Source organism: Caretta caretta, chromosome 7, assembly GCF_965140235.1.
Source record: "Caretta caretta isolate rCarCar2 chromosome 7, rCarCar1.hap1, whole genome shotgun sequence".
NCBI lineage: Eukaryota > Metazoa > Chordata > Testudines > Cheloniidae > Caretta > Caretta caretta.
In genome coordinates, this window is record NC_134212.1 from 96,516,452 (window position 1) to 96,536,119 (window position 19,668).

General features: G+C 42.0%; 1 protein-coding gene across 6 annotated transcripts in view; it reads right to left on the bottom strand.

The window, feature by feature from the left end:
* Window positions 1–19,456, bottom strand: part of KNDC1 (kinase non-catalytic C-lobe domain containing 1) — a 131,327-nt gene extending 111,871 nt beyond the window's left edge. For 5 of the 6 annotated variants that reach the window (XM_075130984.1, XM_075130982.1, XM_048858308.2 and 2 more), the window contains exons 1-3: window positions 18,871–19,456; window positions 14,750–14,948; window positions 7,164–7,222 (exon numbers count right to left, since the gene is read on the bottom strand). In XM_075130984.1, the coding sequence (XP_074987085.1) occupies window positions 7,164–7,222; window positions 14,750–14,948; window positions 18,871–18,966 (354 nt within the window). In that variant the 5' untranslated portion in view covers window positions 18,967–19,456. The other variant, XM_075130985.1, reaches the window with a different exon arrangement.
* Between the last annotated feature and the right edge of the window lie 212 nt (window positions 19,457–19,668).

Sequence of the window (19,668 nt, forward strand, 5' to 3'; positions counted from 1 at the left end):
CAACTGTTACAGGTCAAAATTTGTGCATAGCTCCCCACAGGCTCAGGGCACTCCTATTAGTCACTTTCCAAGGCAGTCACTTCACTTAAAAACCCTCTTGTGAAGGGTATACACACACACACACACACACACACACACGAGAGGTCCTCAGCCTGCAAATACTTAAGCTTGAATAACTTTACATATGCTACTAACTAGATGCACTGACTTAATGGGACTACTGAGATATGTAAAGTTATTCACTCATGTATTTGCGCATTTGTGGCCAAAATGTAGAAAAAGCTACCTATGCCACCATTCTGACAGTACCCTTGTAGGCAGCAAGAATTGTGCCTACACCTCAAATTTTGATGAATAAGGTCCCCATTGATTTCTCTGCTAAGGATTTGAAAGAGTAATCCAAGAAGTAATTAAGACGCTTCTGGGAATAGCATTACAATAAAACACCTGGATGCCTGAAAGACCAGACAGGAAAAAATAGAAAACTAATTTTAGAAGCTTCTTACATTCAAATTTTAAACTCATTCTGAAATTGTGAGTTTCACATCTACTTCTTTAGATGTATCAATAATTACCCAGAATACTTCCTCTCTACTTTCAAGATGACTCTTATAGTGTGAAACTTATCTCTTAATTAACTAACACAATTTGTTCCCAATCGACATAGTAAGAATGGGACCTAGAAAGTAGTTATACAGCTGTTGAGCAGAGAAAATTTATGTTACCTCAAATTCATACCTGAATTAGATTTTTTGTTGTGCAAGGAAAAAGTTAAAATTAGAGCTATTTACAAAAAAAAAAGAAAAGAAAAGAAAAGCCCAAAACACAACACACACATCTATCAATAAAAAAGAATCCCATCAAGGTCCATATGGTGCAAAGACAACCCTGAAACAGGGAAAGGTTAAATTTATCTGTGCTGACAAGTTGCCTATTTCAAGCTTGATTTAATAAAACCTGAATTCTTTTGGGTAGAACACACAGCACTAAAATGCTAAAAGAAAAATGATTAATATGGACAAGTTTCTTTGTGGAACCCTACATTAAGATTAGTGTTCTATATTAAGCAAGTGTATTAATAAATCCTCCCCACCTATCCCCTCACATTCCCCTCCACACTATAAATAAAACCCTGAAGTAAGATACAGATAGTCTGTGTATGTTCTAACATATATAGACATTATATATCTCTTACTTCAAGGTTTTATTTATAATGTGGGGGGGAAATGTGAAGAGAGATTTTCTGAATCTTAAGGAAAATAAAGGTTTCAAATTTGACCTAGCCATAGTATTAAATAGTGCATTTTTAAGGGATCCCACTAGCTAAAATCCAGCATCAAGGTTTGCAACCTTACATTTCATCATTGGATATGAAGATAGCAATACAATGTCTCTCATCTCAGATACATAATATATTTGTCCTTTTCTATGAAAATTTTATTTTAAAGCTCCAACTACATTTCCTAACATGTCCACCGACTCAAGCACTAAGGTGTTACCCTCATATATGGTTCAGCACACAGATGGAAGCTGACCATTAGAACAGAGTTTGAGGACTTCTCAGACCCAGGACAAGGCTCAGTCTCTTCCAGTCAATAGAGAACCAAGAGAAACTAATTTTCTCAAGAGAAAATTTCCACTACATGCATCTGACGAAGTGGGTATTCACCCACGAAAGCTTATGCTCCAATACGTCTGTTAGTCTATAAGGTGACACAGGACTCTTTGCCACTTTTACAGATCCAGACTAACACGGCTACCCCTCTGATACTTAATTTCTTCTAGACCTCTCTGCACAAACAGAACTACTTCTGCACAGAAAGAGCTCTCCCAATAGACTAAGAGGCTGTCAAAAAGGATTATGAAAATCTGATCATGCAGTTTTCTGCCTTTTGATGGCATTTCTTTGCAAAAAGAAAAAAGATACAGACTGATCAACACGAATAGCCTAATATTTGAACATGAGTCACTTAACAGCCAAATCTCACATTTAGACATATACAGTAAACTACTATGTAATATGCTTAAAAGGCCAGTTTGAAAATCCAAATTCAGCCATACAATCTGAATTTGGGAACTGAAAGACCAAGATGTACTTTATTACAAATCTGTTATTTTGCTGGCCTCGTATTCTGACCTCAGGTACATCTGTGAAAAACCAATACAAAACAGTGACAGAATATGTTAGTAAGAAGAGTTGGTTACTGGAACTTTGTTAATAATCTTATGCTTGAACAGAATCTAACTCCCTCTTCCATAGCATTGCAGAGTCATTATAATGAACCAAAATAAAAGTTGCAAGTTATTTTTGTCATGGAGGGAAGCAGACAACTCTGAATAAAATACAGGAAACTGAACTGTGGAGAATGGAGACAGACAGCTACAATACCTCTTTGCCAAGCAGCGGAATCAATTTAACAAGACTGATCAGTTTCACTTATATTATTCAAGATTTTCTTGACAGCAGTCAACTACCAAGGATCATGTGAATTTCCTGTTACTGCTGGAGGAGCCTCACCAGGAAGCATACTGCATTTAACCACTGTGGAAGAGGAACCACAAGGAACGGTAGGAGGGTAGAGTATCAGAAAAATTCCTTGCTCTACCTCATATCAGAAAAAAAGTGTTCCACAGAACGAGCAAAGTAATTTCTCCCTCTTCCTCCCAGTGCCCCCACCATGCACACACACAGCTTGGGAGAAAACAGATATCCTCCATTTCACAGCAGCCCAGGAGGTGGTTTTGGAGAAGACAGGAAAGTAACAAGACAAAGCTTCTTCACACTTTCAACAGTTATAGGGGTTGGAGGGTGGATGTGACAGTGGCCCACTGACGGTTCATTACTTCATCAGCAACTTTTGTCAGGCCTGACATACTCACTACACCCAACTCACTGTTGTCATAATCTGTATCATATGCAAACTGGAAACACTCTGGTTCCAAAAATCATTGCATGGTGTATATACAGGGTGTATACGATGAGTTGCAAATATGTGCTAGAATTCTGTTCTTAAAATGCATTTGGCAAGCAATGTATAAGCCCAATCTGCCCTAGACAAAGGAGTATGTATTTGCTTGTCTGACCTGCCTAGTTGTCAGGCAGAGACAATGAAGGTCCAGTTACATGTAAGGCAGACTAAGCCATCAGGCAAACTAGAATGGAGGATGGCCACTGAACACTCTTGGCAGGGGATGGAAGTCACAGCTGCTGAAAACCTTCCTGCCTCCTGAAGCAAGGTCATTGAACTTTGGAAGATATAAGCAAGGACAGAAAGCAATTTTGGCATCCATTAGAGGGCAGATTCAAGAGGCCGGGGCTCTTTTATACCTGAGAAAAGTGGAACCTTTCAACCCCCTTGGTTGAAAGTCTCTGGAAAACTGAATATAGGTGAGAAAAACGTCTTTGAACAAAAGACTCTAGCTTGCTAAATTAAGTTTTAGTCTTAGAAGCATATTTTACTTTTGTTTGTTTGTAGTCATTTCTATCCTTATTCCTTATACTTAGCATCACTTAAACCTATATCCTTTTGTTAATAAACTTGTTATATTTTTATCATAAGCCAAGTGCTCTTACTGAAGTGGAGGGTTTGTCAAGGCCAGTTAAGTTAATACTGTCTCTTTAAAAGGAGTAGCAAACTTAACTTCAGCAAGTGAGCTGAACACTACAGAGCAGATAGTTTGGGGGAAATTTTAGGACAGAGGAGGTGTTGGGATCACCTTGCAAAAAGTAGTGGGCAGTGAAAGCCAGGGTGTGACTTGCATGCTTGTATTCTGGATGTAGGTGTCAAGGCTGTGAGCCACAGCATCATAGCATTTAAGGCACTCAGAGTTGCAGGGAAGGTGGTGATGCAACCCTTTACTGGTCTGGGTTAAACCCCAAAGTGCCACAGTGTGGAATTTCAAATTTAGACGCACACCTACAGTCAGGCTGACACAAAAGCTAGAGCCCCAATCAAGGTCTAGGGAGAGCAGCCTGGTAGAAGTTACAGCATCATCAGGATATTGCCTGAGACCACACTGGCAGACCCATCACACAGACCCTGAACTCCCCCGCTACACACTTCCTACCCCTGCCATTACACTGTGCCCTCATACCCTATTGGGGATTTTATTCTCAAGACTTCACTATAGTTAAAAGAAGTGTGGTAGGGTAAAAAATTATATATATAAAAATAAAAAAAACTACTACACTTTGTTTCCATCTCTTAAAAAGGAAGAGATCACAGAGTTATCATCAATACTTGTGCTAAATGTTAAACTTGCTATAGGCAGAAAAAAAAAATCAAGAAGTGCTGAATGCACATGCAGATTTGGATTAAACAGATCAGTTAGTTGGAACATAGGTGAAATGAACAGCTGTGCTATTAAAAAAAATTTTATAAACCACGTTCACAGATGGCAGACATGTAAGTCTTGCATCTAAATGCAAGATCACATTCTAGAACCGTGGGGCTGTGCTTCAGCGACCCACTGTCCCAGACTGAAGGGTAGTTTTGTGATATGGACAAACAGCCATTTGACACTCGGTTGAAACTAGCAACACTTTTAACCCAAGGCAAACTCCTCTTGTACTGAGTTGGTGATGGAAACAAATCTATTGAAGAACTCTCAGTAACACAACTATTTCTGTTGTGCCTCTCTCATCGGTCAAAATTCACTGATCACCATGCTAGCAAACTGTGATACAAGGGAAGGGGAGGTGGGGGGGCGGGGAGAGAGGGAGCTGGGAAAATGTACAGTTGGTCAAACTTTTGATTTAGAGAAGAGAAATGTGTCTCAATATTAGTTCATATAGAATCTAAACGGTCTTTGTTACTGTGCTGAGTAAACCTTCATTTTTTTAATATAAAAGCAGGCAAATATTGAAAGACAGCAAAAGACCAGATCAGGAATATAAACAATACCTGTAAGCAATAAGTGCCTTAAAATTAGTTTATTTCTCAGCCTCTTTTATAATAGTGTGCACTTGATACTTTGTTTTCTAGAAATGCCACTGTCTACTGGAACCAGAGCAGTGTCCTTGTAAAATAGGTTTGACGTTTTGGGGGTAGGTCTTTAGGCCTGGGGTACCTGTTAAATATCCATAATTTATTTATTGATGTCAGATATAGCCAAACCAATTAAAAAGTCAACATTTGCATAACTTAAATACAGATCCCTCTCCTAATCCAAGTACACTAGGGGAAAATGGGGTTCTCTCAAATACCATTGCACTGCAGTGATGACCCTTGTAAGAGAGCATCTATAGTATACAGCTGTATATACACGAGGTACATATACAGAGTGAAAGTGTTCAGTTTCACTAAAAGCATCATGATTCTGAATGTACAGTACAGAGAACTGAGCATCAGTTTGTCCCTCTGCAGGCTCAGGATGATGAGAGCTCTGCTTAAGTTTCTAACTTTGTAACAAAGAAAGAGACATCTTGTATATTTAACTGTTCTCCCTCTCCTTCCCTCCAGTGGGTTCAATATAACAGAAATATCTAAGCACTGCCACAACAGACATTATGGGATTTTTAGTAGACATGGATAAACTGATCTGGAAAAAAAAATGGCTTGCACATCATCTAAAACAAACTAAGAATTGAGGACTTTTAGGACAAGTACTCCTCCTCCAATTCTCAAATCCCAAAGTTGCCTCCAACATTTGATTTTCAGAACTTAGGAACTCTCCCAATACCTCTAGCTGCAATGAGTCTCACATCTCAAGGGTTCAGAGACTTCCTAGAGTTGGCAGCAGGGAAGTAGCAATGCATTCTGGAGCACTGCTGGGTCAGAAAAGCTCAAAATCTTTGACTTCCAAACTACTGGCCAGCCAGAGGCTTACACATGGCACACAAGACCAAGCTCACCAGAGGTAAAGGCCTTTGGACTCAGAGAGAAGACAGGCTTGCACAGGAAAAAAAAAGACCTCAACGAGCTGGAATGAGAATGCAAGACTTGATCAGATGTAGGAGGCCTATCTGGGCATAAGGAGTAGAGAAAATATTTATCCCTCCTGACCTGAAGGAGCTGCAGGGACATCAATCTAAAAGAGAAAAAGTTTCAGTGCCTCTCGGGAAGAAATAGCCACCAACTATATCTTTCTCTCCCAAAACAAGTCAGAATATAAAGAACATCCAGTGTGCAAAAACCTGGAAGTACAGACTGTCAAGCAATTTGAGCTCTGATTGCCTATGTAATTGTAATGATGGCCAAGCGTTCATGGTAGTGGGTAGAGATGAAGAGGAACTCATGTCTCTGAAGCTTCCAGAACTGTATTATACCATAGAAAAATTATAGACTATTTCTTTTTCATCCTCATATTTGTAGAGCTTAATTGGCAGACACATTTAAAAAAAAAACAAACAACAAAAACCCACATTTGCTGAGCAAGAGAGAATTATAAAACCTAATTATACAAAAGATAGGCAAGCATCAAAATAAAGTTATTTGTATTAGATTATGTGGAAACAAAATAGATTTACTTGTATCTTGACTGACAACAAAACATGCTGCCCATTAAACCAATTTAGGTATTATCTTAAATACAAGCCAAAAAACATTAAATAGTATATCCAGGAATTTCAATAGAAAGTAACAAAAACAAAACATTCTTGTAATACTGCAATGGGATGGCTGATTTGGGAGACTAATGAATTAGTGTAAACAATTTAATACTAATTTAATTTAACAATGTAGAGCATTTGTGGATTGCAAGGCAACAGACATCCATTTGTTTCTTCATTAAGCCAAAGATAAAATTGTTGATTGCCCCACCATGAATTATTTTATTGAAGAAGATAGCAAACAAATATTATATTTAGTCATAAAAATTCATGGCTAGTCTCTGAACAAACAAATGTAACCAATGAAGGATAAATAAAACAATTCAGACCAGCTGTGGTTTAAGGCAGACCAATATACTGTTCTTGCAAAAAAGGATTTTCATATTTTCAGTTAGTGAAAAATTGTTTAATATAGAATTAACATACCATTTTACTTCCCTAGAAATTTCCATTTAATACACATATACATAGTCTGCGTTCCCAAAATAGTATACCCATTCATGAGCATTAAATACAAACATTAAGACCGTATATTGAAGAAAAACTATAAGCATTCAGTATTGTAAAAATACCAAGAATACCAACAAGATCTATATCTTTATCTGTTACTTGCCTCAAACGTGTTACCAGTGATATCAAATTCTGGTGGGACAAAGGCACCTTCTGGATCATCTATAAAAAAGAACGCCAGATTAAGAAATTGACAATGATATATGCATATAGCACGTCTTGACAGTTTGATGTCACAAAATGAAACATCTATATAATTGACAAGCCTGTTGGTTCTCACACCTCCAAGCTGCAAACACAACTCTGTACAGAGCTGATGGTTCCAGTGCTGCAGGGGAATTATTAATTCTAACCAAAAGGACCCTTTAATGATTACATAGGGAAGTATGCCTTTCTGTACCTTATTTCTAACCATCCTGAAGCAGCAAACTATCACTCTCCCCACTAAGGAGCAAAAAGATTAAAATCAGAGAAAGAGATAACCACTATTTGAGACACCAAACTACCAACTTAATATTTTTAATCTCCTTCTCTCTGGGAACCTGAAAGTTCTCAGACCGCGGCTGCAGCTGCGGTCAGGAACTGAGGCCAGGGCTGCAGCTGGGGCCAGGAACAGAGCCGGAGGACAAGGCTGGGGTTGTGGCTGGGGGTGGGAATGGGGCTGCACCTAGGGCTGTGGCCAGAAGTGAAGCAGGGAGCAGAGTCAGGAGCTGGGGCCAGGGCCAGGAACCAAGGCCAAAAGCTGTGGTTGGAGGCAGTGATGGAGTGTGGTTGGCGGTGGGGCGGGGTGGGGCAGGGCAGCGCAGCGCTCCCTCCCCACTGCAATGGGGGCTGATCCGGGCCCCGCCGCATTCCCCCAAAGATTCCTCCATGCCCCACTAGCGGGGGGCGCCTCACAGTTTGGAGACCACTGCCTTATAGTGAAAGACTCAAAGAGCGCAATCTATTTAGCTTAATAAAGGAGAAAGATAAGATATAACTTGACAACACTAAGTACCTGCATGGGAAACAAATATTTAATAATGCACCTTCAGTCTAGCAGAGATAGGTATAACACAAACCTATGGCTGGAAGCTGAAGTTAGACAAATTCAAACGGACAATAAAGTGCAAATTTTTGACAGCGAGGATACAACCATTAGAACAATTTGCCAAGGGTTGTAGTGGGGTTTCTCCAAACACCAACAATTTTAAAATCAAGATTAGATATTTTTCTAAAAGATGTGCTCTAGGAATTATTTTGAGGAAGTTCCATGGCTTGCGTTATACAGGAGGTCAGACTACATGATCACAATGGTCCCTTCTGGCCTTGGAATCTCTGAATCAAAATTCCAAGCCAGTAACCAAAGGAAAGAGATTTCCCAAGGCCAGCTAATAAAAGCTTATAGGAGTTTGCCTTCTGTCTGTTACTTCTTAGAAGTTACAGAACAAGCACATGTAGATCCAGGGAACTACAGGCCAGTCAGCCTCACCTCAGTCTCTGGAAAAATCATGGAGCAGGTCCTCAAAGAATCAATCCTGAAGCACTTCCATGAGAGGAAAGTGATCAGGAACAGCCAGCATGGATTCACCAAGGGAAGGTCATGCCTGACTAATCTAATCGCCTTTTATGATGAGATTACTGGTTCTGTGGATGAAGGGAAAGCAGTGGATGTATTGTTTCTTGACTTTAGCAAAGCTTTTGACACGGTCTCCCACAGTATTCTTGTCAGCAAGTTAAGGAAGTATGGGCTGGATGAATGCACTACAAGGTGGGTAGAAAGCTGGCTAGATTGTCGGGCTCAACGGGTAGTGATCAATGGCTCCATGTCTAGTTGGCAGCCGGTATCAAGTGGAGTGCCCCAAGGGTCGGTCCTGGGGCCGGTTTTGTTCAATATCTTCATAAATGATCTGGAGGATGGTGTGGATTGCACTCTCAGCAAATTTGCGGATGATACTAAACTGGGAGGAGTGGTAGATACGCTGGAGGGGAGGGATAGGATACAGAAGGACCTAGACAAATTGGAGGATTGGGCCAAAAGAAATCTGATGAGGTTCAATAAGGATAAGTGCAGGGTCCTGCACTTAGGACGGAAGAACCCAATGCACAGCTACAGACTAGGGACCGAGTGGCTAGGCAGCAGTTCTACGGAAAAGGACCTAGGGGTGACAGTGGACGAGAAGCTGGATATGAGTCAGCAGTGTGCCCTTGTTGCCAAGAAGGCCAATGGCATTTTGGGATGTATAAGTAGGGACATAGCGAGCAGATCGACGGACGTGATCGTTCCCCTCTATTCGACATTGGTGAGGCCTCATCTGGAGTACTGTGTCCAGTTTTGGGCCCCATACTACAAGAAGGATGTGGATAAATTGGAGAGAGTCCAGCGAAGGGCAACAAAAATGATTAGCGGTCTAGAACACATGACTTATGAGGAGAGGCTGAGGGAGCTGGGATTGTTTAGCCTGCAGAAGAGAAGAATGAGGGGGGATTTGATAGCTGCTTTCAACTACCTGAAAGGGGGTTCCAAAGAGGATGGCTCTAGACTGTTCTCAATGGTAGCAGATGACAGAACGAGGAGTAATGGTCTCAAGTTGCAGTGGGGGAGGTTTAGATTGGATATTAGGAAAAACTTTTTCACTAAGAGGGTGGTGAAACACTGGAATGCGTTACCTAGGGAGGTGGTAGAATCTCCTTCCTTGGAGGTTTTTAAGGTCAGGCTTGACAAAGCCCTGGCTGGGATGATTTAACTGGGAATTGGTCCTGCTTCGAGCAGGGGGTTGGACTAGATGACCTTCAGGGGTCCCTTCCAACCCTGATATTCTATGCTTCTAAGTCTTCCCAGCCATCACCTCTAACTAACATCTTCTGAGATGAGGAAGAACCAAATCTCCATCTCAAAGTACGCAATCCAGTTGCTTGCTGACCTCATGCCACAAATATGACTGATGCCCTTGTGGGCCTCTCCAGCCAGCACGCCGACATAGCTGCTCACTTCACTTTCCAAGCCAAATCCATACAGAAAGACCAGGAGCGAAGCTCTTCATTAGAGGATTTGGGCCTGGACCACAGCTTGTAAGTAGATTATTGCAGCAATGATGCTGCATTAATGCCTATTTGGCAACTCAGTCATTGGGGGTATAACTATGGTGGTGTTTTGGTGGTGTTGCCCCATTTGCCTGAGGGATTTGGCTCCAAAGACTGGGTTATTTCCCTCAGAAGGGGAGAAATGTTAATTTTTAGACTTACAAAATGCTCTTAGAGTTGATCACATGTATAACAAATTTATCACCCAAGACTCAATGTCAAATGAAGGCTTCAAATCAGACAGATGTTAAAAAGCTACAAATCCTCACCCCAAAAATCTCTTTCTCCAACCCATCCTTTCAGGCAAACGTCTGGGTGAACCAGAGTCCAATATGTCAAGCTGAAGTTCTATCAGAGCAGTGGGAGGCAGGGAAAAACAAATTCCAGAGCCTAAGAATTTTAAGAGCTCTTCCTGCCTCCAGTTGTTTAGATCTAGGTGATAACCTGGGCATCTCAGCTGATCTAAGCTGCTGGGGAACAGAGCAACCATCACCTTTAATTGTACCAGAAAATTAGTATGCATCTAGTAGCTGTACTGTGTTCATCAGTGAAGATCATGAAGGAAAGCTACCTTATCGAGGTCAGAAAATGTAGGGATAAAGTGAGACAGGCTAAAAGTCAAGTAGAGTTGGACCTCGCAAAGGGAATTAAAAATCAACAGTAAAAGGTTCTAGAGCCATATAAATAAGAAGACAATAAAGAACGAAGAAGAAGTAGGACCGCTAAACATTGAGGATGGCGTGGAGGTCAAGGATAATCTAGGCACGGCCCAATATCTAAACAAATACTTTGCCTCAGTCTTTAAAAAGGCTAAAGAGGATCTTAGGGATAATGGTAGCATGACAAATGGGAATGAGGATATGGAGGTAGAGATTATCATATCTGAGGTAGAAGCGAAACTCAAACAGTTTAATGGGACTAAATCAGGGGGCCCAGATAATCTTCATCCAAGAATATTAAAGGAATTGGCACATGAGATTGCAAGCCCATTAGCAAGAATTTTTAATGAATCTGTAAACTCAGGGGTTGTACCATATGACTGGAGAATTTCTAACATAGTTCCTATTTTTAAGAAAGGGGGAAAAAGTGATCCAGGTAACTACAGGCCTGTTAGTTTGACATCTGTAGTATGCAAGGTCTTGGAAAAAATTTTGAAGGAGAAAGTAGTTAAGGACATTGAGGTCAATAGTAAATGGGACAAAATACAACATGGTTTTACAAAAGGTAGATTGTGCCAAACCAACCTGATCTCCTTCTTTGAGTAAGGGATTTTTTAGACAAAGGAAACACTGAAATCTAGGTAAATTAGATCCACTGTAAGGCATTTGATACAGTGCCATATGGGGAATTATTAGTTTAATTGGAAAAGATGGGGATCAATATGAACATGGAAAGGTGGAAGAGGAATTGGTTAAAGGGGAGATTACAGCGGGTCATATTGAAAGGTGAACTGTCAGGCTGGAGGGAGGTTACCAGTGGAGTTCCTCAGGGATCGGTTTTGGGACCAATCTTTTTATTACTGACCTCGGCACAAAAAGTGGGAGTGTGCTAATAAAGTTTGCGGATGATACAAAGCTGGGAGGTATTGCCAATTTAGAGAAGGAACGGGATATCATACAGGAGGATCTGGATGACCTTCTAAACTGGAGTAATAGGATGAAATTTAATAGTGAGAAGTGTAAGGTTATGCATTTAGGGATTAACAACAAGAATTTTAGTTATAAACTGGGGACGCATCAGTTAGAAGTAACAAAGGAGGAGAAGGACCTTGGAGTATTGGTTGATCATAGGATGACTATGAGCCGCCAATCTGATATGGCTGTGAAAAAAGCTAATGCGGTCTTGGGATGCGTCAGGGGAGGTATTTCCAGTAGAAATAAGGAGGTGTTAGTACCGTTATACAAGGCACTGGTGAGACCTCACCTGGAATACTGTGTGCAGTTCTGGTCTCTCATGTTTAAGAAGGATGAATTCAAACTGGAACAGGTACAGAGAAGGGCTACTAAGATGATCCGAGGAATGGAAAACCTGTCTTATGAAAGGAGACTCAAGGAGCTTGGCTTGCTTAGCCTAACTAAAAGAAGGTTGAGGGGAGATATGATTGCTCTCTATAAATACATCAGAGGGATAAATACTGGAGAGGGAGAGGAATTATTTAATCTCAGTACCAATGTGGACACAAGAACACATGGATATAAACTGGCCATCAGGAAGTTTAGACTTGAAATTAGACCAAGGTTTCTAACTATCAGAGGAGTGAAGTTTTGGAATAGTCTTCCAAGGGAAGCAGTGGGGGCAAAAGATCTATCTGGCTTTAAGATTAGACTCGATAAATTTATGGAGGAGATGGTATGATGGGATAACATGATTTTGGTAATTAATTGATCTTTAAATATTCATGGTAAATAAGCCTAATGGCCTGTGATGGGATGTTAGATTCGGTGGGATCTGAGTTACTACAGAAAATTTCTTTCCTGGGTATCTGGCTGGTGAATCTTGCCCATATGCTCAAGGTTTAGCTGATCGCCATATTTGGGGTCGGGAAGGAATTTTCCTCCAGGGCAGATTGGAAGAGGCCCTGGAGGTTTTTCACCCTCCCTCTGCAGCGTGGGGCATGGGTCACTTGCTGGTGGATTCTCTACACCTTGAAGTCTTTAAACCACGAGTTGAGGACTTCCTCACCTATCTCTGAGCTATTGTTTTTCACAGGAGTGGGTGGGTGAGATTCTGTGGCCTGCATGTGCAGGAGGTCAGACTAGATGATCATAATGGTCCCTTCTGACCTCAGTATCTATGAATCTCCTTTCATAAGACAGGTTTTCCATTCCTCGGATCATCCTAGTAGCCCTTCTCTGTACCTGTTCCAGTTTGAATTCATCCTTCTTAAATGGGAAACCAGAACTGCACACAGTATTCCAGGTGAGGTCTCACCAGTGCCTTGTATAACGGTACTAAAACCTCCTTATCTCTACTGGAAATACCTCCCCTGACGCATCCCAAGCCCGCATTAGCTTTTTTCACAGCCATATCAGATTGGCGGCTCATAGTCATCCTATGATCAACCAATGCTCCAAGGTCTTTCTCCTCCTCTGTTACTTCTAACTGATGTGTCCCCAGTTTATAACTAAAATTCTTGTTGTTAATCCCTAAATGCATAACCTTACACTTCTCACTATTAAATTTCATCCTATTACTATTACTCCAGTTTAGAAGGTCATCCAGATCCTCCTGTATGATATCCCGTTCCTTCTCTAAATTGGCAATACCTCCCAGCTTTGTATCATCCGCAAACTTCATTAGCACACTCCCACTTTTTGTGCCGAGGTCAGTAATAAAAAGATTAAATAACATTGGTCCCAAAACTGATCCTTGAGGAACTCCACTGGTAACCTCCCTCCAGCCTGACAATTCATCTTTCAGTAGGACCCGCTGTAGTCTCCCTGTTAACCAATTCCTTATCTACCTTTCAATTTTCATAATTGATCCCCATCTTTTCCAATTTAACTAATAATTCCCCATGTGGCACGGTATCAAACGCCTTACTGAAATCTAGGTAAATTAGATCCACTGTGTTTCCTTTATCTAAAAAATCTGTTACTGTCTCAAAGAAGGAGATCAGGTTGGTTTGGCACGATCTACCTACTATTTCCCCATGTTTATTCCCCCCCACACACACACACCGTTACTCACACCTTCTTGTCAAATGTTGAAAATGGGCCATCCTGATTATCACTACAAAAGGTGGTGTGGGGGGGGGTTGGTTCCCCCCCGGCTGACAATAGCTCACCTTAACTGATCACTGTTATAGTATAGCAACACCCATTTTTCATGTTCTCTGTGCGTATTATATATATATCTATATCTATCTATCTCTTCCTACTGTATTTTCCACTGCATGCATCCGATCAAGTGGGTTTTAGCCCATGAAAGCTTATGCTTGAATAAATCTGTTAGTCTCTAAGGTGCCACAAGTATTTCTTGCAATGTGAGAGACTAAGGCTCTTGAGATTTTTGCTGATTTCATCTTATCCAATAATAGACTTTCATTCACAATGAAATCATAAGTCCTTTTGTGAATGGCAGCATCCTCATGTTTCCAATGACACATAAAGATCTTACATTCTGCCACATGCAGACACCACTCAATCCTCCATTCTGTGAAAGCTTTATCAGGTCACATCTATTCTACTGCTAGATCTACAGCCAAATACCCACCTTCTTTAGCCATACTTGTAATTTCATGGACATATTTTAAGTGGTGAGAGAAGCAGCACCCCGATTATGCTTTGCCCATACTTTCAGACATGCAAACTCATGTCTGCACAAGTCCATAATTTACTATGTTTAAAATGTAAGTGCAATAAATTCATGTGGGAAAAAAAAATCTGTGAAAACAAGTGGATCCAAGATCTTACTAAATTCAATCAGAAACCTTTATTCAATATTAGCATAACTAGTAAATGTAGAGTGCTTATATGGACCGCCATTCATCCATTTATCAAGAAATTCTGCTTTGCAGTCTAATTAATTCTACATCAAAGTTTGAAGTGTATAATGTTTTATTACATGCTCTCAGCATGACTTTGCATACTTTTTAACAAATTGGCTAGAAGCATAAATACTTACCACTGAGCTGTTCCATGAAGCACACATTGCCATTGGTGTTAAAAGCCAATGTGTCAGGAGTAATGCAAAGTGTCTGGAAGATTGCTGAATGGGAGATGCTCTTCATAGAATGGCTACACTCCAGGCAAATTGCCCAGATATCTTGCTCGGTAAGACAGCTATCCCGCAGTGACAGAATATCAGCAAGGGACACATTCTCCTGCCAAGACATGAATTCAGAAATTACTCTGCATTTGATGACATTACTTGTAGCTAATTGTGTCAAATGTCATCTACGATACACAACCTGATGTGATTCTAGCAAGTTCTCAGACTTCCTAGGACAAAGAATTTAACCTCCTACTCCTACCCCTCAAGTATTTAATATAAAGCATATTCAGCACAAAAAGTGTCTTAGGGGAAACAGTCAACCTGTGCAAAGATCTCACATTAACTTCAGAAAACAGGTATTTTTGCAATATATTTAAATTGAGACACTCCTGCACCACACTAAAATGAAAGGATAGTCTTGAGGTAAAGGCACAGGGTCATAGGAGACTTGGATTAATTTTCCGACTCTGCCACAAGTTTCCTGTGTGACCTTGGGGGAGTCACTTCAAGCTCTTTTTCCCACAGTTTCCCCCACCTGTCTCCTGAACGGGGCCATTACAAGGTTTAATTAGTGTTTGTAACTCTTTTGTGAGCCTCAGGTGGTGCAACACATGTTTTGTGTTGGATTTTTTTTGTGGGAGGGGCATAAGTCAAAATTTTAGATAAACAGCCTCCAGGTGCCTGATGGTTGCCCCAGGTTTTTGTTTATCCAGTGCTACCTAATGGTCAAGGTAACAAATAAGGCGGTCTGTCTTCACAGCTGTGCTATTTATTAGGCTGTGTGTGGGAATTCCAAGAAACGTGGCGAAAGCTCTGTTGGAGACATTTAGAAGTTTGTATTGCTTTGTTCAGTCTAGTTTAGAGTAGAGAATAACTTTACATTGGCAGGACGAGGCACTGGAAGATCTGACAGGCTCTTTCAATTTTTAACTTCTATGACTGTATGCTTTAGGAAGCTGCTTGGATAAAAAGCTTATGGCTAGAAGTGCCATGCCTAATAGCTGTATTATCACACAACAATTACTATTGCCAGCCCCCCAGGATCGTCCTAGAATCTCCAGGAATTAAAGATTTTTTTTTTATTAAAGATTGTGTCATGTGATGAAACCTCCAGGAATCCTACACAACATAAGGACCCCAAGATAAGGGCAGTAACCACAAGAAACGTATTTGCCTTTCCCAAGCAACTTTAAAAAAATGAAACAATTGGGCAAAATTTCAAGCTAGATACATACTCATTACAATTTAGTCAGGAAAAAAACATAGTAGCAATTTTCTCAAAGCTCTAATAAGTAGTTGACATTTCTCAGACCTCCAAAATTCCAGATATTTAGAACTGAGTTTAGCTATAAAAAGTTAGTGAAGGGTTTCGGGTTACAGAATATACATTTTACAAATATCTAACAATTGATTTTTGTTTGTTTTTCTTTTGGGATGGAGTAAAGGCAAATTTATTAACATAGTCATTAATATTTGTTACTTCTGTATCATTGCATTCAGCATCACTTAATGGGAAAAGTATTCCCAACGTTAGAAGCACCACCATATTGGTCTTCTGATTCTCCTTTCTTTTCTCTTTCCCAGTCTGTCTCTTCCACTTCCTCCTTCAGCATCTCCCTCTCTGTAACACCTCCCAATTCTATATTATTGGGCTCCTCTTCCACCCCCATGCTCCCTTCTCTTAAAAGGATCAGAAATAAAATAATGCTAAATCTTGAGGAGATTTTCTAAACATTTAAGGGATTTAGGAGCACATTGATTTTAGTGGGATTTGTGTTCCTAGATCTCTTAGGCATTTTTGAAAAATCTTTCCTTCAAGTTCAAGGCTCATCAGGCTTTCAAGTTAACATCTCAATGAAATAAAAGGGTCAAGGAGAACCCAGACTCTTAGAGCCATTTCTTATAGTCATCTGTAGACTCATAGCTTGTGTTATCACACAGATCATATTTGGAAGATCTTTATCATGAGGTTAGAAACCCTTTGAGGGAGACAAATGAAAGCTTAGATTCTGCAGATTCTGCACATGCTTTGTGCTCCAGAGGCAACCTGGATGTTTGCCACCAGTAAACTATGCCATAAGACATACTTAAATGTGAAAGACAACATTTTAAATATAAAGAGACATCTGACAGAGTGAGCAGAGAAGAAATAGAATATTCTGAGACAAACCAGACAGCAAAAAAGACATTTCTCAAAACAAGAATATAGAGTATCTATTCAAATGGGGACTTTTAAGAGCTTGCCAGGAATGGCAGTCAAGCTCCATTTAATAAATGCCTAGCTCTTCTATAGAGCTTTAAGAGATTAAGAAGTTGTTTTCCCCTCCACCACCCACACTTTTAGGTCTTCAACTTTTAATCACTCTTCTTGAATATTCCTAAGAATGCAATAATTGTGTCAGTAAGCACCCTTAATATCCTGAGAGCAGTCTGAGAGATCTTCCAAAGGGTAGTCATGGAAAACTTATTGAATCATGATTCATACACCTGCAGAAGACAATAATCTTGTTCAGTCTGAGGAATAAAAAAGGTATCCCCGATTAGTTTCCAATTTGCTAAAGGATTTGGATTCACACTCAACTCTCTTGAGAGCAAAAACGATTGTGCTAAATCTTCACCATGTGACAGGCTCAAGGAAACAGAGGTCACCGGACAATGTCCAAAAATGGATTACCTGATCCTACTTGAGTTCTTGAAAAGAACTGCAGCCAGTCCCTCCTCCAAATTATTTATTATTTGCATTGCTAAGAGCTTTCTCTATGGTTTAGGCTACTCCCTCTTCATAGTTACCACTTGATGGATTCTACCCTTGAAATTGACAGAGAGGTAAGAAGAAAGAGAAAAGTGCTATTTAACAACTGAACCCAAGGCGCGAAATGTATCCATCACTAAAACTACTAGTTAAACTATTTCTGGTCCATGTTATCCAAATGCTAGCCAATCAGGCAAGCAACACTCTCCAAATCATTCCTTGAGTTATGAAGGAAGAGATCAATAATGCAAGAGTAGAATTATGTATGACACAACAACTCAGAACTAGAGACAGTTCCATCTTTACATGTTTGTTTAGCACAACAGTATAAACAGACTTAGCAGCCTTTCCGACTGCCTGTTAAAGGCCGTTAACATGGCAACAGCGAAGCTTTCACAGAAGAAAAAATGGTTTGCTGCTTACTGAAGGGGATTTATGTGATTTTGTCTGATTAAGAGTCATTGTTATTAAATGCTACAATGAAGTCATAGTCCAACATTTGTGACATTAGTCTGCAGACATACAACAGTTAAATCATATTGACGAATATGGGGTATCAAGAAGCAGGGTGTGAGGGAGTAAATCCATTAGGAACACAGGTTTCTGGGATTATTAGGAAGAGGGGAGCAAGATAATCTTATTGACATGAAACATGTCTCTGTATGGCCCCTAAATATATTTCTCTAGTTCCTATGTAATAAGACTTCCCAGACTTTTGATAACTGCTAATCATAAATCCTTGCCCAGAGATGTTTGCATGCTACAGTTTTGCAGGGAAAAGATAGTTCAGAACATTTCCTTTATAACTTACTGCTTTGAAGAGTAAAAGCAATTTGCCCTCACAACTTTTAAAAGGTAGGAGAATCCGGCTCTTTCCCTACAACTGAGTTAAGATGATCGGGTCCCTGTGGAAGTGGATTTATATCCCTTTGACTGGCCAGTCCGCGTTTACCACAGGGTTAGTTCCCCATTAAGTCCACACTTTCCGCTCTCGCCCAGCTCGCGCAGCGCAGCGCCCCGCCGTAAACAACCGAAGGCAGGGAAGGGCAGGCCGGGAAGCGCAGGCCAGCAGCACCGCGACCGGAGAACTAGCAGCGGAGTTGCTGACACAAACAAGTTCATCCCGAGAAGCTACTCCAGCAAGTGCAGCGCTGGGGCCACAGTTTGCTGCTGGGAAGGGTCGGTCTCGCCCACAGGTGCGCGCAGTAGCCAGAGCTCTTCAGGGACGAGGGCGTGCTCTTGCCAAGGGGGGTGGGAGGCTGCACTTTGGCACACTCACCTCATCCTCCAGCAGCGTCGGCAGCGGCTCGAAGTCATAGCAACCCACCTCCTCCTCCTCCGGAAACCCAGCCACTGCGGCTTCCACAGCCTCCATGCCGCCTGGGGGGGAAGTGGCAGGCGAAGTCTTCACCCCAGCAGCCTGGCTGCGGGCTCCAAGCCCAGCCCCCTGCGGCTCATTCCCAGCGCCTGCTCGGGCCCCCCCGGGGCGGCTCCCCGGGGCGGCCCCGGGCTGTAGCCCTGCCCTTGGTCCGCAGCGCGGCACACAGGCACCTCGAGCCCTCCGCCCCACCCACGCCGCTCGCTTCCCGCTCCCTCTCCCCGGGGTGCCGCGCCCTGCAATCCCTGCCCGGGGCACGCCGCGCCTCCGCCCCCCGCCGCTTCGCTAAGGCAGCGATCCCATAGTAACGGGCACGGCCGCCGCCGCCGCCGCCGCGCCTTGCCTGAGCAACGCGGGCCGGACTGCAGCTCCCCCAGGCAGCAGCCGCCTCCTTCCCCAGCTCCTCCGCTGCAGGGGGCCTCGGCCCGCTGGCTCCGGCCTGGGTTACTGAGCCCTCCCGGCGCAGCCAGGTGCCTGCCCTGAGAATCACCGCCCCCCCGCCGCCCTTTAATCCCCCATTCCCAGCCCCCTTCCGCTCCGAACTAACGCGGAGCAAACTTCAGGCAGCAACTTGCCGCCCCTGCTGGCCCCCGCCCCGCCAGCCGCGCCGCTGCCGCAGTGCTCCCTCTGCGCCCGCCGGAGCTCGGGGTGGGTGTCGGCGCGCAGGCTGATTGATGCTCGCGGGTTGGTTTGTGTCTG